At 40.9% G+C, this 19,662-nt stretch overlaps 1 protein-coding gene across 8 annotated transcripts in view; it reads left to right on the top strand.

The window, feature by feature from the left end:
- Positions 1 to 19,662, top strand: part of GPAM (glycerol-3-phosphate acyltransferase, mitochondrial) — a 49,041-nt gene that overhangs the window by 13,906 nt on the left and 15,473 nt on the right. For 2 of the 8 annotated variants that reach the window (XM_069020020.1, XM_069020015.1), the window contains 8 exons: positions 5,340 to 5,496; positions 6,867 to 6,998; positions 8,962 to 9,084; positions 12,026 to 12,099; positions 14,950 to 15,063; positions 16,293 to 16,442; positions 17,169 to 17,265; positions 18,277 to 18,413. In XM_069020020.1, coding sequence (XP_068876121.1) covers positions 6,897 to 6,998; positions 8,962 to 9,084; positions 12,026 to 12,099; positions 14,950 to 15,063; positions 16,293 to 16,442; positions 17,169 to 17,265; positions 18,277 to 18,413 — 797 coding nt within the window. In that variant the 5' untranslated portion in view covers positions 5,340 to 5,496; positions 6,867 to 6,896. Of the gene's footprint in view, positions 1 to 4,516; positions 4,621 to 5,072; positions 5,162 to 5,339; positions 5,497 to 6,866; positions 6,999 to 8,961; positions 9,085 to 12,025; positions 12,100 to 14,949; positions 15,064 to 16,292; positions 16,443 to 17,168; positions 17,266 to 18,276; positions 18,414 to 19,662 lie in introns of those variants that run through there. The other 6 variants (XM_069020016.1, XM_069020017.1, XM_069020018.1 and 3 more) reach the window with 6 other exon arrangements.

The following is a 19,662-nucleotide window of genomic DNA, read 5'->3' as shown; positions in this document are numbered from 1 at the left end:
GCAAACCTGAGCAGTGAAAAGTGCCTCCTTTTGAGATATTGATGAAACACTTGCCTAGAACCTCATAATGATTAGGGATTTTGTTATTCTAGAACAATTTGCAGTTCTGGGACTCAAGGATGAGTCACAGCAAATTTGGAAAGATCACGATTTTGTGATTTTTCTATTAGATGCTATTTTTTCAAAATTGCCCATACTGCCCTTAGCTCTCAGATTTCTCTATTTTCTGTTATATTCCTTGGTTTCTCTTTTGGAAGGGTAGAAAGCAGTTCTGGATTCCTGAAGAGGGAACTAGATGAGAAGAAAGTCTTTGCTTTTTGCAGAGAAGTTGACAAGAAGTAGAAGTTTATTTGGCTTGACATTAGTTATTAGTGGCACTTGAAATACCTGCAAATGCAATGTATCCTTTAAACACCAGAGTCTCTCACACATACCAATTTTTAATGATTTACAAATGGGTAATAACTTTGAATATCCAGCAGTATTTAGGGCCTATATGCAGTAAATGAGTTGCTTCATCTGTTGTTTTTCAGATAAAATCAGCTCTTGGATAGAGTGTCAGCTTTGCAAATACTCTCAAGAAACAAAAGTGGAGAACTGAACTAACCACCCTTACAACATGTCCCCCTTGCTCACAGCAGGCATGGGGAAGCTTGCACTGTTATGGCAGATAATTGTTCAAGGCACGAGTATGGGACAATCTTGTTCCAAATTCTGCCATGCTGTATTGCTAGATTAAAAATGCTGGCAAATTCCTTTGGATAGTTAGGATTTTCTGATTTGTGCAAAATGCATATGTGTAATTTCTTGATAGAAAAATGGTGCTAAGCTTGGAAGTGTAAAAGTTAGTTATATTAGGTTTAAACCAGTTAGTTACACTGTTTTTTTCTGTTAGAACAAAAGCCTTTTTTGTACTAATGTAACAAGTTCAAGGGAAAAGCTAGGAGCAGCTTGGGCTGAAATGCCCCTTATCTTTTCTAAATTACAGAAACACGATATGCTATATTACATAGGAGAGAGTCACTCTACTCTTAATGAATTTTGTATTTGTTCTTAAGATAAGGGGGATGAAATAGAAGAGAAAAAAATCATTTGTCTTGAAAGGAGATATAAAGTATACAAAAACCATTTCTACATACAATTTTATCAGCCCATTTCATGGCCACTTGCCACTCTCAGATGCTCTTAATATATTGCATACCACAGGCAATACTGCTGACACTGAGTTCTGCCACTGCCAAACTGCATATTCATTATTGTTAATGGTCATGTGAGGTCAAGTTCGGTCACTGCAAACAAAGAACCTTTGTCTGGATCTTTACTCCCTCCTCAAACAGTTTTTGGTTTCCTAACTTTTGTAGTGCTCCCCAAGTTGAAAGTTTCTTTTTAAAGAGGATGCTGTGTACTCTTTTGTAAACATGTCTCTATTACTAAAAGTGACATCATGGGAATCGCTGGGAATGAGCGACAGCTGGGAATGGAGAACAGACCCTGGGTACAGCCAGTATAAAAAGAAGTCCCCTTGTCCCTGCTCCCTCCTCCTCCCCACAGCATTGTCCAGCAAACAGGTACTTTGTTGAACTTCACTGGAAGCTTCATGAGGAATTTAAACATAGGAAGGACCAATCATTATTTTAGAAAAAAAGAGTCCTGCCAGCTCTTTCTCTTCTGCAGGCTGCTATGCACAAATGTGGTCAGCAGCTTATTCACACAAAGCCAGGGTTCTGCTCATTGGCCATCAGATGCAAATCACCTCCCTGGACTCATTGGCACGCTAAACACTTCGGTGTAAGGACTTTAAAAAGATGGACTGCAAAACTCGGGCATGCTCCCCCTCCTACTGAGATCAGTGGCAAACCTCCCATTGGCTTCAATGGAAGCAGGATAAAATCTCCCTTTTCTGGAAGTGAAACCCAGCAGTATTTGAGCTTTTTGGAGCACATGCAGCTCTGGAAGTCTGTTCCTTCGTGGCATTCCAAAATTTTTCCCATTTGCCTGATTCCATGGCAACACAACATCACCACCAAGCTTTCAATACTGAAATGAGATTTTACTACTAAGCCTGTGGATTTATACAAGTGTAAAAAGATCTTGCTAAGCTGCACTTCCCATTAGACTAATTCAGGATCCTTTTCAAATGAGTGACGAAATTATCTCTGTCTGGACTTATTTTACAATATGCCAAGAATTTTTTAAGGTTAGAAAAACAGGAAAGCTGCTCTACAATCATACAAGAAACATTCATTATTCTACAGAATCACGATGTTTGAGTAAAACACTGTATCTATTTACTATCCTTTTCAAAACAGTCCAAAGAATAGCCTAAGCAGTTTTCTCGTAAATTATACTAAAAACAGACTCTAGAGACTGAACAAAACTATGATAAAGCCATTGAGGCTTTTCTTCTGACTTTTGTATTACTTATATCACAGAAATAACTCTTTTGCAACCAGAAAAAAATACGCCAGTGCAAAAGTGTACAATGATAAAACATGCTAAAATCTCCATATTAGGTTTTAAATGTACTATAGGTTATCTTTTATAGAGGGAAGCAGAGCAGACAAGCTGGCTTTATACTCTGGCTGAGTTTGCTCTGAGTTACATTGTAGCACACTGAAAACAAGTGCCCCCTTTGATCCCCTATTTTTATGAGTGGAAGGGGAAAAAAATCAGTGTGATTCCATACCTAGAGAAGGTATATGTAAGCAGTATTGAGGGTCTTTTACAAAGTACCTACTAAGAAATTCCCATGTAACAATACAAATGCAGTGAAACAATTAAATTAGTAAGTAAGTAAGACATTAGTAAGATTTTTAACTGCCTTATGTTTCCTGCATTTTCTTAGACTCAATATATATGTGTTCATTGCCATCTCTGTTGTATTCAGTTTTCATGTAATCCAGCTCTTGAATCATCTCCTCCAATGTGATTTCTATCATGATTCAAGCTCTGACTTCTCTCACTGCACATAGCCTCATGCTGGAAGCAATGATCAGGATGTGGGCTGCAGCATCATATTGGGACTTTGACTACTTCTGTGATCTGCTCCTTAGATGAAGAGAGTTACAAAAACATGATGTAACACCGGATTTCACTTTTCTGAGTGGAGTTCAGAGCTTCCCCTTTTGATGCTTCCAACACCTCTGCGTCAAACACGCACCCCTGGGTGTGGGATGTGGCCCTGCTGCTGGTCAACAGCATCAAAGACACCCATTTCCTTCTCTGGTGTCCACTAAGGCAATGAGATGCTCATTGAGCAAGCAAAGCCGAGATGAGGCTGTAGTGACAGAGGACACAGATGTGACAGTAGCACTGCGACTGTCAGTGAAACACGGCCTCCTGGCTCAGCTCTGATTAGTGAAGCAGCTACAAATCCTCTTAGCTGCAGCAGAGCCAGCTGAAAGCAGACTGTGCCCCCTCTTTCCCAACTGACTTTCAACAAATCACTCCAAGAAAAAGTTGACATCAAGTCAAAAGCTTTATTATAAAGCTGGACAGCAAAGGGCTTGTATTTTAGAAGCGGCCAGAGATTCTGGGTATGTTCAAGACCAAAATTAGAAAGTGGATGTTTGGCACTATTTCACCAACTTTCCTTCACCAGACCTGACAAAGTTGATTCATGGCCCAGATTATGAGAAAACTGGATGAAAACTTTAGTATGTGAATGTGCTCTAAGAAATACAATTAGAGATCATCTTTTCTTTGTACAAAATGTTATGTTTTAGAAAACTATTTGCTATACACAAATACTGGACTGCTTATTACACAGAAATACAAATTTTTATAGGAGTTGTACATTTCACTAGCTCATATCTTATTGTATTTTTTAATTTGAAAAGTGTCTTTTTGGTGTCTTTTATTCCAATGTCCACGTTGCAACAAAATTAAGTATTTCTTCTTCCTAAAGGAGGAAATTTCAGACTCAAAATCCCTTCTGACCCACAAACTGCAGAACACTCTTTGTAAACTATCAGCTCTAATACTCCACTGGTATTCCCTGGAGGCACTCAGCTGTGGGAACTAGGGCAGTTCCCCTATGCATGCAGCAGTTAGGTTTTTGTTTATCACATCTATGCATTTTCTTTTATGTGTGAAAGGCAGTTGTAATTCTTACTTTACAATTCTCATTTATAGTAATTTCAAAACAACATCTAGAAAGAAGACCTTAAGAGGAAGACTAACACCTCGTGGTACTTAAATTTGTAAGCAGAGTATTTGCATTAGTATAAATGAAATCGTGTATTTTGTCAGTTTATTCCTGTATTGCACTGCTGTGATTTGGACATTCAGAGAAGAAATGTAGGCACGAGCCTTTACGCTGGGCTGTAACTCAAGCCACAGAGAAAACTATCTTTAACCAGTCCAATGCCAAAGCCAAAAAATACTCTCGTCCTTGTTTGGTTACATGCAGCAATCTCTATCAACATTTACTTTTGCTCTCAGTAGAAGGCAAACTGGCACTGCTGCAAGGCCGGGCAGGCAAATCGATACCTGTCCCGAAATTTCTGCAGTTGTTCTCAGCGCCAACTCTGAGTCGCTGCAGACCCATTTAAACACCATTTCACGTCGTTTTGCCAGCGTTTTCCTGTTTAGCAGCTCAGACTTGAGAGCAAAACAGCCGTGAGTCGCTGCTCTCTCTGGGCTGCGGGAGGGGGCCGGGGAAGCGGCTGTTGAACCATGCGGCGGCTGCACCAGGGCCGGGGCGGCCGGAGCGGCTCCGGGCGGGGCTGGGGACGGGCACCGCAGCGGTGCGAGGGGTGCGCGGGCCGTGAGGGCAGCGCCGGGGCCGGAGCCGGGCCCGGGGCCGGGCAGGGCCGCGCTGCGGGCCGGGCGCTCAGGAAGTCGCGTCAGGCTTGGCGCCGCTGCGGGCCCGGCGGGCGGGCTGGAGCAGCTCTGGAGCCCGCGGTGAGCGCGGGGCCGGGACCGGGTGCGCAGCAGGCGGTGCGGACGGGGCAGGCGGCGCTCAGGGGCGGCGCGGGCCGGGCCGGGCCGGGCGGGCGGTGCTGCCCCCGGCGGCGGGGCGGGGCAGGGCAGCGGCTGCCGCGTGGCGGGAGGGGCGGTGCGGCCCCGGCAGCGCGGGGAGCACGGGCAGCGCGGGGAGCACGGGCAGCGCGGGGAGCACGGGCAGCGCGGGGCCGTCGGCGGAGCAGCGGCAGCAGCGGTGCGGGGGGCGCGGGGCGGCCGGCGTGGGGCCGGGCGGGCGCGGGGAGCCTCGGCCGTCCCCGCGGGGCTCCGGCGGCCGGTGCCTGCCTGCGGCCGGCGGGGCGGCCCCTTGGCAGCGGCCGTGCCCGGGGCGCTGCGCACCCGCACCGCGCTCAGCGCCACGGTTTTATTTATAGCAGGTCTGGTGAGCGGCGCGGCTGGAGCCCGGAGCGCTGCGGAGCCCTGGTGAGCCCGGAGCGCTGCTGGAGCCCGCGGGGATGGCGGTGGCCGGCAGGTGAACAGCGCCAGCGCCGCAGCGGGGAGCGGGCGCTCGGGGGGCGGGTTGGCTCACAGGTAGGTATGCGGCGGCGGCTGCCGCTGCTGCTGCTTACACGGGCTTTTAATTGCGTATTTTTTAAATATAGTATATACCGGTGCAGCCAAGGTCACCTTGAGCATGAGTGGGACGCATTTCGGTTCCATCATTTAGAGGTTGACAGACATTTTTGTATTTATCGGGAGGTTTAGATAGTAATTGTCTGAGGAGTCATTTAAATAAAAGGCAGATTGAATGTAAGAGCCAGCAAAGACAAAGGGATAACTTAGGTACTTAGGCTGTGTCGGGATATGCATGGTCTGCATGGTTCTACTGGCTCAGACTCCGCTTTGTAGTGGTAGCTCTCTGCGTGGAGGTATCACGGGATGGGTTTGTGGCAGTTTGGGGAAGGCACTAAGAAAGGCAAAAACGCTGGACTAAAGTTTTAGGTCTTGCTGTTGCAGATGTTAGCTTAGCATGCAGGGTGGGAACTGTCTCATTCCTGGTGGCCCACAGCCTGGCCATGATAGAAGTTTCCTTGCAGTGACAGATGGAAGAGGAGGTATTGCCTCTTTACAGTTTCTCTTGGTGAAAATGCTGGGATTCCTATTTCAGTGGCTCTCAATAACAAAGCAGTTTAACTTGTAGTCTTTTCAAAAAAGCTAAGTTGTTTTAATATGTTTGTCCTTCCTTTTTTTTTTGGCCAAGGGATAATTATTTACTGTGTTCATTATATGAACTTCAAAACTTCCGTTTCAAAATAATAATACTAGTTTAGATTTCTTAACTGCTCTTTAATCTCACAAGACTGAAATGTCACTTGTTAGCAGCGTGTTCACATTTAGGGGTGTGCTTTTTTTATAGAGCACTCCTTCTTCCCCAGGAATTTGCAAACTGGTTTGACTACAGCTAGGCCAGACATATAAAATATACTGTGAGATAGGATTAGGTGAGAACATTAGTGACAGTTTTTGTAGATCGTAGGTGTCCTTGAGAAGCAAGTTATGAAAGAGCAAGGTCACAGAGTGCAAGAGAATTGTAAACTTCTGAAAGTGTCTGACGTGTATCTTTATGGCTGCATGGTTTAAACCATGCAGTAAAGAACAGTGGAAAATTACAAAGGGACTATAGTGACCTGTTATGGGAAGAAGAGCAGGGAGAGAAAAGCATGCAGGAAGCTGTGTGCTGTGTTGATGAAAGTCAAATGTGCTGGGGTTTTTAGCATATTAAAATCATGCCAATTTCTAGCTGCAAGGAAGTGTCTTTGGAGCTGAACTTTTACTGAAGGGTGAAAAAAATCCAGTTTGCTAACTTATTGCTAGATGCCCATCACTGAAATTAGGTGTGTGTTTCTGTGCATGCATATGTATATATAAAATACAAATACATGCATGTTATTATTTTGCAGTTTTTGATCTTCAGTTTTAACTCCTGTGTCATGGATGAAACTGCTTTGTCCCTTGGAACAATAGATGTTTCCTATTTGTCCACCTCAGCAGACTGCAGCATCAGTAGATGTAAGCATTCCAGTGAAGAATGGGTAAGTAAAAATTGTGAATGTTACTGACCTTATTTATCTTATTATTTCTTCAAGTTGGAGGTGGACTTTTTATTGTTATGAAGAATGAAGATAAGGCATTACCTCCCTCATGCATGATAGAGTTTGGTTTTAATTAACTTGAAATGTAAGGAGGAATCAACAATTCAGTTCTGTGCCAGAGAATAATGTTGCTAGGAAAGAAAAATCCTGTCAAACCCTATTGATAGTCTTACAGTCTTCTGGTGTGATGTTTCTAATCATTTTATATAGCAGTAAATGTACAGAATCCCACTCTGGAGTAGCCAAAGTCAAACAGAAAGTCAAGTAGGAAGTTTATTGCTCTTCTGAGTGTTGTAGTTTAAAATGTGCAGGTGAAAAGGAGCTTGATGCTGAAGTTGCACATTCACATAGGCATTGAAGCTGGAGCTTTCTGTGCAGTCCAGAAGGCAGGAAAAAATTGGTGGATATAAATAAGGAGCATATTAAAAGTCTGTGTCCTCCATTGAGTGAGTCTTGGGATTTGGAAGGGACAAAGGAGGCAGTGAGCAGAATGGTCTGGGTGGAGCCAAAAGAGCCACATGGGGACTGGGATGGTGGCAGTTGGTTTAGCAGCCTAGGTCAGGAGGAATTATACACGGATCTGGAGAGGAGGAGTTTGAACTTGATACAGAAGAAGAATTGGAAACATGGTCAGAGTTGAGGGAAAGGACAGATGTCCTGGCAGCTGGGATTTCTATCTAGCTGGATCTAAGTTACATGGAACAGCAAGCTGCAATAACCAGGAGGTCTGTGAGAAAGTGGAATAAGGGCAGGCAAGTCAGAAGAGATAAAAAGGAGGTTTTGTAAGAAAACGTTGGGGAGTTAAGTGAGGGGTTGGGGGCAAGCAGAAGGAAGACGTCATTGTTACAAAGTTGGTTTGTTTTGGAGTTAGCATGAAAGAAGGTGATAGAGGAGGGATTATGGCAAGTTTAGCATCTTGATACTTGTTTATTTCATATGGAAGACTTAGCATTGGAATATTTGCCAGGTCATGATGCTTGCCAAATGTGGTAAATGCACAATTCAGTTTTTAAGCATCTTCAGCATGGCTTTTGAGTCTCTAGGTGTTTCTCATTGGGCTGAGTATGTGGTGATCTGTATTTGTGTGTCCAGCCTTTGTTCTACCCTGCTGCTCTTCCACTTAAAAGTTCTATTTTAAACAACATTTTGGTTTTGGTTTGGTTTGTTTCTGTAACTTCTCTTTTAGTACTGAAAGTAACTTCCTTCTCAATAAAATGCTTAGTTTAAAAATGGCAATCCAGTCCTCATTCTCAGGCAAGCAATAATTCAGTAGACTTTAATGAAAGCAATCAATGTCTTTGAAAATATACATAACTACAGTTTTTGCATTATGTCCTAACACAGTGAGTGACTTCTGTGAATGCAGTCACTCTGGATTTTTTTGTTCTGTAATCTTCAGATAGACAGTGTAACTTTGGAGAAGGCACAGGAGTTCCTATCACTCTGCATGAAACTGCTGAAAGTGCCTACAGAGTCCATGGAGTTAATGTTTTGGATACATTGAGTCTTCTTGCAATTTTACAGGGTGATGTTTGGTTGAACCTTAAAATACATTGCTCATATTACAAGCACCTTAACATTATTGACAATGTAGTGTACTGCTAATTTCTTTCACTTTCCTCAGCTGGCAGTTTCTTTGCTGTTTCTTAATTACAGTTATCATTCCTTTTAAAATTTTGCGTGTCAGCCCATGCAGCAGTGCTTAGATACATACGTAGAGTGCAACACTGAGATTTTGCTTCTGTTTTTTTAAATTGTAGAAAAACCTTGGAAAAAATTGTGCTTTACACAACTGAGGGGTAATTTTTTGTGTGCCTCCATCAACTCCTCTTCCTCAAAGTTTTCCCATACACAGTAAAACACATATTTCTGCATATTTACACAGTGGTCTTTTGTTCTGCAGGGAGAGTGTAACTCTCGTCCCACTCTCTTCCGATCTGCCACTTTAAAATGGAAGGAGGCTCTGCTGAGCAGGAAAAGGCCGTTTGTGGGACGATGTTGCTATGTATGCACTCCCCAGAGCCGGGTAAGAAGATTATGGAATGGATTATGTCTGACAATAATGCATAGTTGCAGCATAATGAAGTTGCAGTAGTTTCCTTACTTCCAGAATTAAGGTCGCAATGTTTCTACTTTATAAAGTGCTGTTGTTTTTCACTGTTGTTTGTGGTTGCATTTAATTTGTCGTGGAATTAAAGGATGGCACGCATCTGTTGTGATGCTTGGTCTCCCACCTCTCAGTGCAGACTTACTCCTTGCACAAAACTCTTCAGCACCTCAGAATGATCACTGGGACATGGGATAGCAAAATTATCTGGTCTGTTAGATTAATAGGAATTTGGTGCATATGAAAGTGTGAAAGTTTGCTTTTAGGACACTTTAATTCTCTATCCACAGAATAAATACAGTTTTGAAGGTGAGCAGTATGCTTCCTTTCCAACTTGCTCAGTCCTGTACTTGAAAGAAAAGTTAATTTTCTACACCTGGCTGATTCCTTGCCTCTGCCCAGCCTGGAAACAAGGACTGCCAGTTGTGATAGTGGGGATATTTGTCTGCTGGGAACAGTGTCAAGATGGCTCTAGAGAAGTTGTGCAAGCTGATTTAGAATACGAACTTCATTGAACTGCACTGGGCAGGCTTTCTGTAAGCTCAAGATGCAAAATGCTGATAAATGGCATAATGCAATTTGCAACCAGTTCATAATGTAATTTGACTATGTGTACACCCTGGGCTTTGGATTGCACTCAGTTACACACCTTCACTGGCTGGGCTAGAGTGAAAATTTGCTTGTCTCTTTGACCAAAGAGAAGTTATTTCACTCTATTCCTCTGCCAGAACAGAAAATTGCTGCAATGACATACAAATGTGGTACAGAAATCCAAATGTGCCGTGAAGGCTGTGTATGGTATGGGAAACGAGACAAGCAATTAGATAAACTGAGACTACTTCAAACAGTTAAGTCAAATGTTTTGACTTATGAAAAGGTATATGTGAATCCTCAGCTTAGGGCTTCATACACTTAGTAATTAGCCTGTTAGTAATTAGGCTGTTACTCTCAAACTGGGAATTATGCTTTAAAAATAAAAATCTTGTTCTGTATTTTGTCCATTTAGTAAGAGACTAATTAACTATCCTGAGATCCCTGTTAGGAAAGGGGCACAACCTATTAAGCCCTTTATTGCCTTCTGCTATAAGGAAAAAGTACCATCCTTGCACAGACAGTAACTAAGAAAATCCTCTCATTAGATTCCAATTTTTTTTTTGAGCTTCCTTTTTCATTATTTTTCTTAAGGAAAAGTAGCGAATGAGACAAATTACCTTAAGTGTGTTGGCCAAACTAACAACTTGCCAGGGCTGAGAGTGGGAAGTCTTGCTTCTCTCTCTCATTTTCCTTCCTGTTCTCCTGAAGGCTGATCAAGTTCACTAACCAAGCAGAAAACTACTTGCTTTATTCATTCAGTCTGTCTATCTTGGTTTCTTTGTCTTGTCTGCATGAAGGTGGGACATTAAAGGGTGTGCTAGATGTGCTGTAAGTTAAGAGGCGAAGGGTAGTGATCAGCAGGAAAGGCCAGGATGTGGTGGTGGCAGCTGGGCTTCTTCTTTGTGCCATCAGGGACATCCTGAATTGGTTCAGTTGAACTCACAGAGCCACATGCTCTGCCTGACACAGGATTGGAGAGGAGTTTAAATAAGGAAAAGCTAAAGTAAGGCATTACAACTGGAGGATGAGTTTCATACTTACAGCACGGGTATGGACTGGTATAGACTGGCATTCAGTGATACTTAACTTTATTGCTGATTGTTTGGGAGACCAAGAGCAAGTCACTTTGCTTCTCTTTGCTAGAACATGTCATCAGCTTGTAAGATCCACAAAAAAATTACCAGTGTATAGTCAAAGAAATTAGCACTACCTTGAAGTTTCCTCTTAAGAGCTTAGAGCAACAATTGGTTGATTGTACAGTCCAGTTGTGCTTTAGCTGGGAGCAGGAGACTCTTGTGCTCCCACTGTAGCACATCTTTTCTACCTGATTGGCAAATGACATAGCATGGTCATATGTTTTAATTCTGTGGCAATGCTGTGTCCTAAACAAAATACAAATGACTCTTACCTGACTCCCATAGCAGAGTTGGTGGTGAGGCTGTTATGCAGCTTGCTGGTGACCATCTTTCTCCTTTGCTGTCCTTTTTTTGTCTTCTTTGACATGTACAGTTCCAGTAGTTTTAGCTGTAATTCACTGCTGACAAGGTACCAGTTTTATAATTATGTGTTATTTCAGTAGAAAGAAATCAGCCTCTTGGTTGAGGTGTTTATTTGAAATATGGAAGAGTAAAGTTTAGGTCTTCCTGCTAAGGAATATTTGTTGTGGAAGTGCTCCTAAACTCATCCCAGTTAATACCTTGGCTTGTGGAGTCTGTAACAAGGATCTACAAGGCTGGACTGAGTTTGTTGTTCAGGCAGAGCAGGAATGTGGAGATTTGCCACCTAACCATGGGTGGATATCCTGACCCTTGGGCTATTGTTACATGATCTGCTGGCAAACTGGATGTCTCAGACTGAGTGTCAAACGCTCATGATTACACTGATGCTCAGTGTGGCTTAGTAAAGTTCTGTCTCAAAGAGGAGTTCTGTATTGTGACAAGTCCTGGTTTATATTACATCAGAATCTGATGAAATGTTGTGGCTTGAAGAGTGTAACCAGTACAACCACACAGTAAAGCCTAGAGAATGGTTTGAAAGTATTGGACGTGGGAACAGTGACTTGAATTTCATTTTCATTTCAGAACAGTTTGTGTACTGTATAAGCAGGTTTAGCACTAAGCAGGTTCAGCACTTCTCTGGTTTGGCTGTGCTTATAGAATAAATGAAAACCATTGCATTATGTTATATTTTATGGTGAATGTAACAGACAGAGCTATTCTTATGTAATTAAGTAGTCCATCAATCTTTTTTTTTCTTGGTTTTACAGGATAACTTCTTCAATTCTAGTATTCCTTCTTTGGGTCTACGTAATGTCATATACATCAATGAGACACATACAAGGTAATATAGCAAGTGTTTCTTTTGCTTTTAAAATTCAATGTGTTTTGATTTTTATGACAGGGAAATCTCTATTATGGTCTGGACTGAGTTAATATATATTGGGGTCCTAAAATGCAGAAGTTTGGTGCTGACTTCAGTAGTGTACTTGTTAAATCTGGCTGTGTGTATTTGCGAGCTGAGCAAAGTCCTTTGAGGTTATAGACAAGTAGTGTAGGGGTCAAACCTATTTCACAAAAAAACCAGAGCACCTTTAAATTCTTTCTCCCTTAGTGCAGATGGCAGCATCTGTAGCATAATGTTGAGGGGACTGGATTTATTCCCTTGTGCAGAATGACTTCAGCCTGCATTTTAATTTACTGAGCAGATCTGCCTCACAATTTAGGTGTTGACTATTATCACTAATGGCAGTTAAATCTAAATATGTCTTATGAGTCTGTCTCTTCTCTGCCTTAGTGGCAGAGTGCAGCTTCTGAGAAATGGGGTATAAATGAAAAAATCTAAAAAATGAAGATGTGTCTTTCCGCTATTGGAATCATATGTTGTGTTCTGGGATGAAGATATTGGAATGGCACAAAAATATTCTGTTCTTTGGAAAGTTAGTAACTCTTGCTAAGTTTTTTTTACAGTAATCATTAGCATAATCAGGTCCTGCAGTGTTGGTTGTAGAGTCAGAGCAAACAAAGAGAGGCCAGCAGCCTGAAAGAAATGAGTCAAAGTGTCTTGAGTGGAAGAAAGGCAGCATTGTGTGTGCTTGAGAGGGAGGAAGCTAATGTTAGAGGCTGTTCTTTATTAAATTTGAATTAATTAGGTTTTTTAGGAGTTGAGCTTCTAGTTTAGAATACAGAAATATAACAGAAATACTATTTAACTTCTTAAAAATTAGTTTCAAAAGTCCAATGCTTGAATGGTTTTAAATGGTCAAAGTTACTTGAATTGGAAATATTAGGAGTAAAAAATACGGGTTACTGAATTATTCTGAAATAAACGCGTTTAGCTCAGAATGTCATAGTGTGAAAATGGACAATTTTAATGAAATTCTGAGGTCCCATGGGGCTACATAGTCACAGTTTCCTGGCCTTAGAAAGCAAGAGGGGTCCTCTTTAACTGCTAGTACGCTGTAACTGTATTGACATTATCACAGCCTTTGTCTGAGGTACAACTTCCAGTTTTAAATGTCTCGTGACTGGTCCATTCTGTGTGGGTTTTGTCTTCTCTCTTTGCTGTATGATCAGAAAACAGGTTTTTCCAATTAAACTACATTGTGTCTAAGCTGTAAAATGAATGTAGAAGCTTGACAGATCCCTGCAATAGCTGTGTGCTGTTGTGATATGTTCAGAGTTACCAAAATTGTTGTCAGAAAGAAGCATGTCCGTATCTTTGCTTTCTAAAAAATCAGTAAGTCTCTCAAACTCCAAAGAGAAGGTGAAAAAGGAAAAAGAAGCAATTAAAACAGTCACCAGTCTTCTTCTTACAGCACAAATAGCTGGTCTGAATATTTGTGTAATCATTACGTGCTACTCTGTGCCCATAACTTGTGCATGTGCACCCATCTTAATTACAGTGCACTCAAGGGCTTTGGCCTTTCACAGTGTAAAAGTTCCTTCTCATCTTTCCTCGCTGTTTTTAACACATGTATAAATTTACTGAAATGTGGTAGGGAGCTTTAACCACCAGGATCAGTAACGTGAGTGATGACAAGGGATGAGACGCTGGCGGCGCTCCAGCATGGAAACCACCATGAGCTTTGTCACCCACGGTTCAGTTTGGGACACTCGCTGGAGCAGCAGCCAGCCATTGCACCAGCAGACCTCAGGACAGGGGTTTTACATAATACTTAGCTGCTCTGGGCTTAGGAATGGCCAGGATTTCATTTTTCATCCAGCTGTTAATTCTGTCCAGTCGCATCAGCTCTGCTGTTTGGGGGTCCCAGGTGTTTGGTTTGTGTAAGTGGTGGCATGTCCACTCCTGACCTGGTAAATGAGGGAGGTGAGAAGAAGAGTAATGAATATCCACTGCTGGGGATGGGATGTAAACCTGTCTTGTGTCACATGCATCTTCTGTGATGTTTGATATTCCAAGTAATATTTTCTCAGGTGATTGCTGCTTATATGATTTAGAGTAGAGGACAGGGTTAATTTAAAAAGAAGAGACTGTCTGCATAAGTTACCTTAAACACTTGAATTTATAGTGAGATTTACTGATTATTTAGTGGTTCTACTCTTGCTAAAACTTTGTTAGGAGAAGGTATGGAGAAGACACATAGGACTGGGTGTTTGAAAACACTGTAGAGGAAGAAAAGCTAACAAAAAAAGTGGATTTAGTTTTGGTGGCTAATGCAAACATATTTTCAAAAGTGTTTGTGAGAGTTTACCCTGCGCTTACGCGAGCAGCTTTCCCAAGAGGACTCGGTGTTCCTTGAAGAAGTTGACAAACCTCTTTGCTGGGCATTTACTTTCCTCGGTGGAAAGGGGCACCAAATTGGAAATCAACACTGTTACTTCATTTGGCCTCGTTGAGCTGGGGAGTCAGTTCCAGTAGACAGACAAAATGTATATGCTGGTTTGGTTGCTACTTCCTTGTGATTCTGTGGATGTTTTCAGGCAGTATCACCCTGAATTGAAGGATGCAGACCCCAATTGTCTCAGATGTTTTGTGCTATGCATCAGTTGTTTCATCCATAACACGAAGATACTGGCGATTTACTAGAAGATACAGAAACTTTTAGACAGCCATTCATAAAACTCTACTTACTTTTGTGTCTTAATTGTATTTTTAGTTGTTTTTAATGCTACTTTTTTGGCAGCGAAATATTTTGAGGATCACACTGAAATACCCTTCATGCTTTTGTAGGTACAGAGGGTGGCTTGCGAGACGCTTTTGTTATGTCCTTTTTGTGCAAGAGAGGGATGTTCATAAGGGTATGTTTGCCAAGAATCTGACAGAAAATGTGCTGAATAATAGCAGGTAAGATGATGCAAAATTTAATGTTTTTTAAATTACTAGTACATTAAAATGTGACTTAATTTAGAAACTGCAAGTTTTGAATATCAGACTGTTAAAAATATTAGAAGATACAGTCTCTTTAGCACAGCCTTTCAGGACTGTAGCTTGCAATTTCAGTTGGAATAGTAAAAGGGGAGTTTAAGAATTACAAGTCTCTAAATGAACAGTGTAGTGGGGGAGCAGCAGACAGTACACACAAAAATAAATTGCTAAATGAGAGCTCTTCAAACTTCTGTTTGTCTAATTCATGTAAATCATTACCACTGAAGTCATTCTGCAGTCATCAGAAATTGTCAGTGTTCAGAAATAATAGGAGAGCAGCATTTTGGAGTACCCTGAGTATACACCAGGAGAGTGCAGCAAAAAATGGAAAAAGGCTTTGGAATGGAGTATCCGCCCTTAACTTTGTGGAGCTTGTTTTCTGTTTCATATGCCTCATTTTAAATGGCATCTTGAGCCCCTGATCAGCTGTTAAGGTATCAGTTTTCCTTGGACACAAAGAAATTCAACCACATGCTCACTCCTCGAGGCTACTTTTGTCAGAGGGCACAATCTGCCTACATTAACATTCCTAATTCTCCTGAATTTTTAATGCTTGTGTCCCATCTGAAGATGATAGTGTTGCTTTTGAAAAGTAAAACAGATTGTGTTGTGCCACAGTCATGGTGTGTTAAACCACTTACTGTCTCCTGGGTATGTTTTAAATGGGGAAAATAGTCCTTAAAAATTTTGTAAGACTTGGTAAAACTGAGAATTCAAGAGGAACAATACTGTAGAAGTTCAAAAGAGCAGCTGCGTAAATCTGTCTAATGAGGTCAATGAAATTGCTATGGCAGGAAAAAGAAAACATTAACAAAGATGAGATTGCACCTGTTCTCCCTGGATTTTTAATTTTATTAACCATTTAGGAAAATTGGCAGTCAGTTAATATTGGTACTTGTGAACTGTGTACATACTGTTTTATATGCTCACCTTTGAGCTCATTCAACCATCATCTGCCTGTTACATTAGAGCTTAGAAAACTGAATTAAATTTAATGCATTTGGAGTACACAATTGTTCAGTGTGGATGCTTTTTATGTTTGCCAGTTCCTCCTGTAGTAATACATAGCTCATTCCAAGCTATTGTTGTGTGTGTCTTGGACTCTTCTGTTGTGGGACTGTCTCATAAACTTTACTTTTTAATGTTAGAGTCCAGAAGGCCATTGTAGATGAAGCTTCTGAACCAAGTACTCCAGGTAGTTTTGTTCAGACGGATCCTAAAGCTATCAACAAAGTGAAGAAAAAAGCTAGGAAAATTCTCCAGGAAATGGTAGCAAATGTGTCACCTGCTTTAATCAGGTAAGAACAATGTCTCATCAATATTGTCAGTGAGTGGAAGGATGGACAAGCTCTTTCTGTATAATACCAACAGATCTTGTAACACATTATGCAGAAATAATAATTACTCTAAAAATGCATTTTTCATAAAAATCCACTTTCTAATATTACTTAATAAAATAGTAATTATTCTTCATTTTCAGATGCAGCAGAAACCCTCTGCCTTTCCAAGGAATAAATCTTATAAGATTAAACACAAACTTTTTCTTTTCTCAAACTAGTTTTGGTGCTAATGCTTAGACCAGTATGGCATCATTTGTTGTTTCAGGCTCATATGGGCAAGAGCAGCTGTCTGCAGCATCACAGACTGAAAGACACTTTTTCCAGTTGCCTATTCAATACTACAGTTTGTAGATATAAATATCTCAGAGAGAGTCTAATTTTAGATAGCATCTTCTCCTGTGGTGTCTGCATTTACTACTAAGGATGATTTTGTCTCTGTCATGTTCCTAGTTCACAGACTTCACTGAGGTTGATAACAAGATTCATCTCATAACTGCAGGAGGCTGAAATATGGCTACTAACCATAGGGAAAACCTTGTTTGGCAATTGGATTTTACAGTAATTTTGTTTAAATATAAGTTATCAGATTAAAAGACTTTGCCTTTAGTCTTACAGAAGCAATATAAAACAGAAGCAGAAGCAGAAATAAATGAAGCTTTTTGAGTTGTGTTTGTTTTCCCTTAGGTTGACTGGCTGGGTGTTACTGAAGTTGTTTAACAGCTTTTTCTGGAATATCCAGATCCACAGAGGTCAAATAGAAATGGTCAAAGCAGCAACAGAGGTAAGGGAGGGTGGGAAAAAATCCAGTAAGGTAGATTTCTGAAGTAGTTTCTGATAATGTTTGCAGCACTTCTCTTTTTGTGAGAGTTCTGCTAAGTCTGTATGAAATGAGATTGTAGGTAGAACTGATGTGCACCTGTGAAATAGTGTTCTTAATTAAATATAATGCTCTTAGAGTTACATAACCTAAAATACTAAGTGAACTCTGGGTTTACCTTTGATTCAGGATCAAATTTTAACTGTCAGGCTGAATGATTATCTCAAGTAACCTGCATCCAACATCATTTCCAGTTTTTTGAGCTGAGATAGCCAGTAATAAATTAGTGGACCTAGTCAGGATTTTTCACTTTTACCTTGATTTAGAGTAAAAACCTTTAAGAAAAAACTTTTTCTCTTTCTTACTAGCCGTCTGTTTCCAGTTCCTCAATATTTATTGAAATTTGTCAAACAAACTCATAAATGCTACCATTTTCTTTACACTCAAATGAATTTACTCTTCTTGCAGGATTTACCTTAGAAATACTGATTAGATAAATGAAACAAATTTTAAAAGTTCCTATTATTTTCTGTTGTTTTTTGAATGCTGTGTTTGGGAAATGCACTATTCATAAATCCTTGCTAATATCTAATAGAAATACCAGTACTTTGGTGACAGTGAGAATTTTTCCACATCCCTTTAATTGTTTGATTGGTGTCTCAACACTGTGAGTCTGAAGAAACTGGGAGTATTAATCATTGTTAATGTAATGGATACAACTGAAAACTACAGTCCATGAAAACTAAGACTAAAGACTTGTTTTTACTTGGCTAAAGACAAGTTGCCTAAAAGGTTCTCCTTGTCCCAGCTGAAGGAAAACCAGGAGTGAACAAACTCAATTATAGTAACTGGAAAATACCATCAGTTTAGATAAGATGGTGCTAGCAATCTCAACAGTGGATTTAAGAAAAGGAGTAATATTTCATCTTTCTTACCAACTGACTTGTTTCTTTTTCCCTTCTCTCCCCACCACAGATGAATTTGCCTCTTATCTTTTTGCCGGTTCACAAGTCCCACATTGACTACCTGCTTCTTACATTCATTCTTTTCTGCCATAACATCAAAGCACCCTACATTGCTGCAGGGAACAATCTCAACATCCCCATTTTCAGGTAATAACCTCTCCTTATTTGAAAAAAGACTGAAGTGGTGGGATCTGACCTACTGCACAAAATGTCCAAGCGTAAAATTACCTGGCTGTTATTGGGCCATCATGTAGAACTTCTTCAGTTCCTGTAACATGTTCAGAGAGGGAGCATCACAACATCCTTCTGAGAAGATCTGTTACAACCTTAGTAGGCTAAGCAGAAAGGATATTCCTTTCTTGGAGTCTCAAAGTGAGTAGGTGACTAAGGAAAGATGATATGGGAAAAAGAGTTGTGAATGGACAGCTCTTCATGCAGTTTAGTGAGCTGGCTAATGAGCAGCAACAGTACTGGGTGAATAATACTTCGTGAAAAGTATTCCACTTGAGTCTGTGTTTAAATAATATTTCTGGTGGTTGAAGGACATGAGGTATCTTAGGTAATATTTTGCCATTGAGACAGAATTTGGGCATATTTGATACCTAAAAAACCACTGGATATTATAGGAAATTATAAGGAAAGAAGGGACTTTGAGAGTATTTCACATGAGTAAGTGCAGGTCTGTAATAATCCCAGTGAAAAAAGCATTCATACAAATTATCAATTAAAATGCTAGTTCTTAGGGCCAGCAGAATAAAGAAAGAGAGTTTAGCATAGATAATCTAACGTTACTTTAGGCACTGGGAACCCTGAGTTCTGCAGCATTCAGCAGGCCCATGATCCATACACAGCACCCTGTCTGCAGAAAGAGGCAGCCACGTTTGGTCTTTTGAGCCAGTAAAGGGTTTTCTTGCAAGAAAACAACTTTATTCATCGTTGCTTCTGTCAAGCAGAAGGGATGTTGTCATGAGAACTTCTTGCTGCACTGTGAGATAAATGCAGGACCATGCAGGTGGTGTAATTGCTGGTGCCAAGTGGGAGCTGCCTGCAGATTGCTCTGTTAAAATTAGCTGGCTGAGATGATGCTGCAGCTGAGGGGAGTGTGCAGCACACGATGGGCATGGAGGCCATGCTGTCTGTGCACAGATTGGGGCCAGCTCAGGTTAACTCTTACATGGGTCACCAGCATCTCAGTGTGCAAGAATCTCCTGGTCAGTGGTCTGTCAAGGCAGTAAAATGGAGCAACACAGGGTAAAAAAGCCTGTTCATAAGTGAAACAGAGAAATATTTGTGTAGTCCCATCATGTGCAAGTAGTGTAATACAGTTTAGTCTTTAAGAATTTCAGTTATTTGAATCCTTGTTGTGTGCAAGGAATTTTTTGTGGATGTGTAGTAG

Source organism: Aphelocoma coerulescens, chromosome 6 (genome assembly GCF_041296385.1).
Source record: "Aphelocoma coerulescens isolate FSJ_1873_10779 chromosome 6, UR_Acoe_1.0, whole genome shotgun sequence".
NCBI classification, from domain to species: Eukaryota; Metazoa; Chordata; class Aves; order Passeriformes; family Corvidae; genus Aphelocoma; species Aphelocoma coerulescens.
Note: the sequence above shows the minus strand (reverse complement) of the source record. Positions and strands in the feature narration are given on the sequence as shown.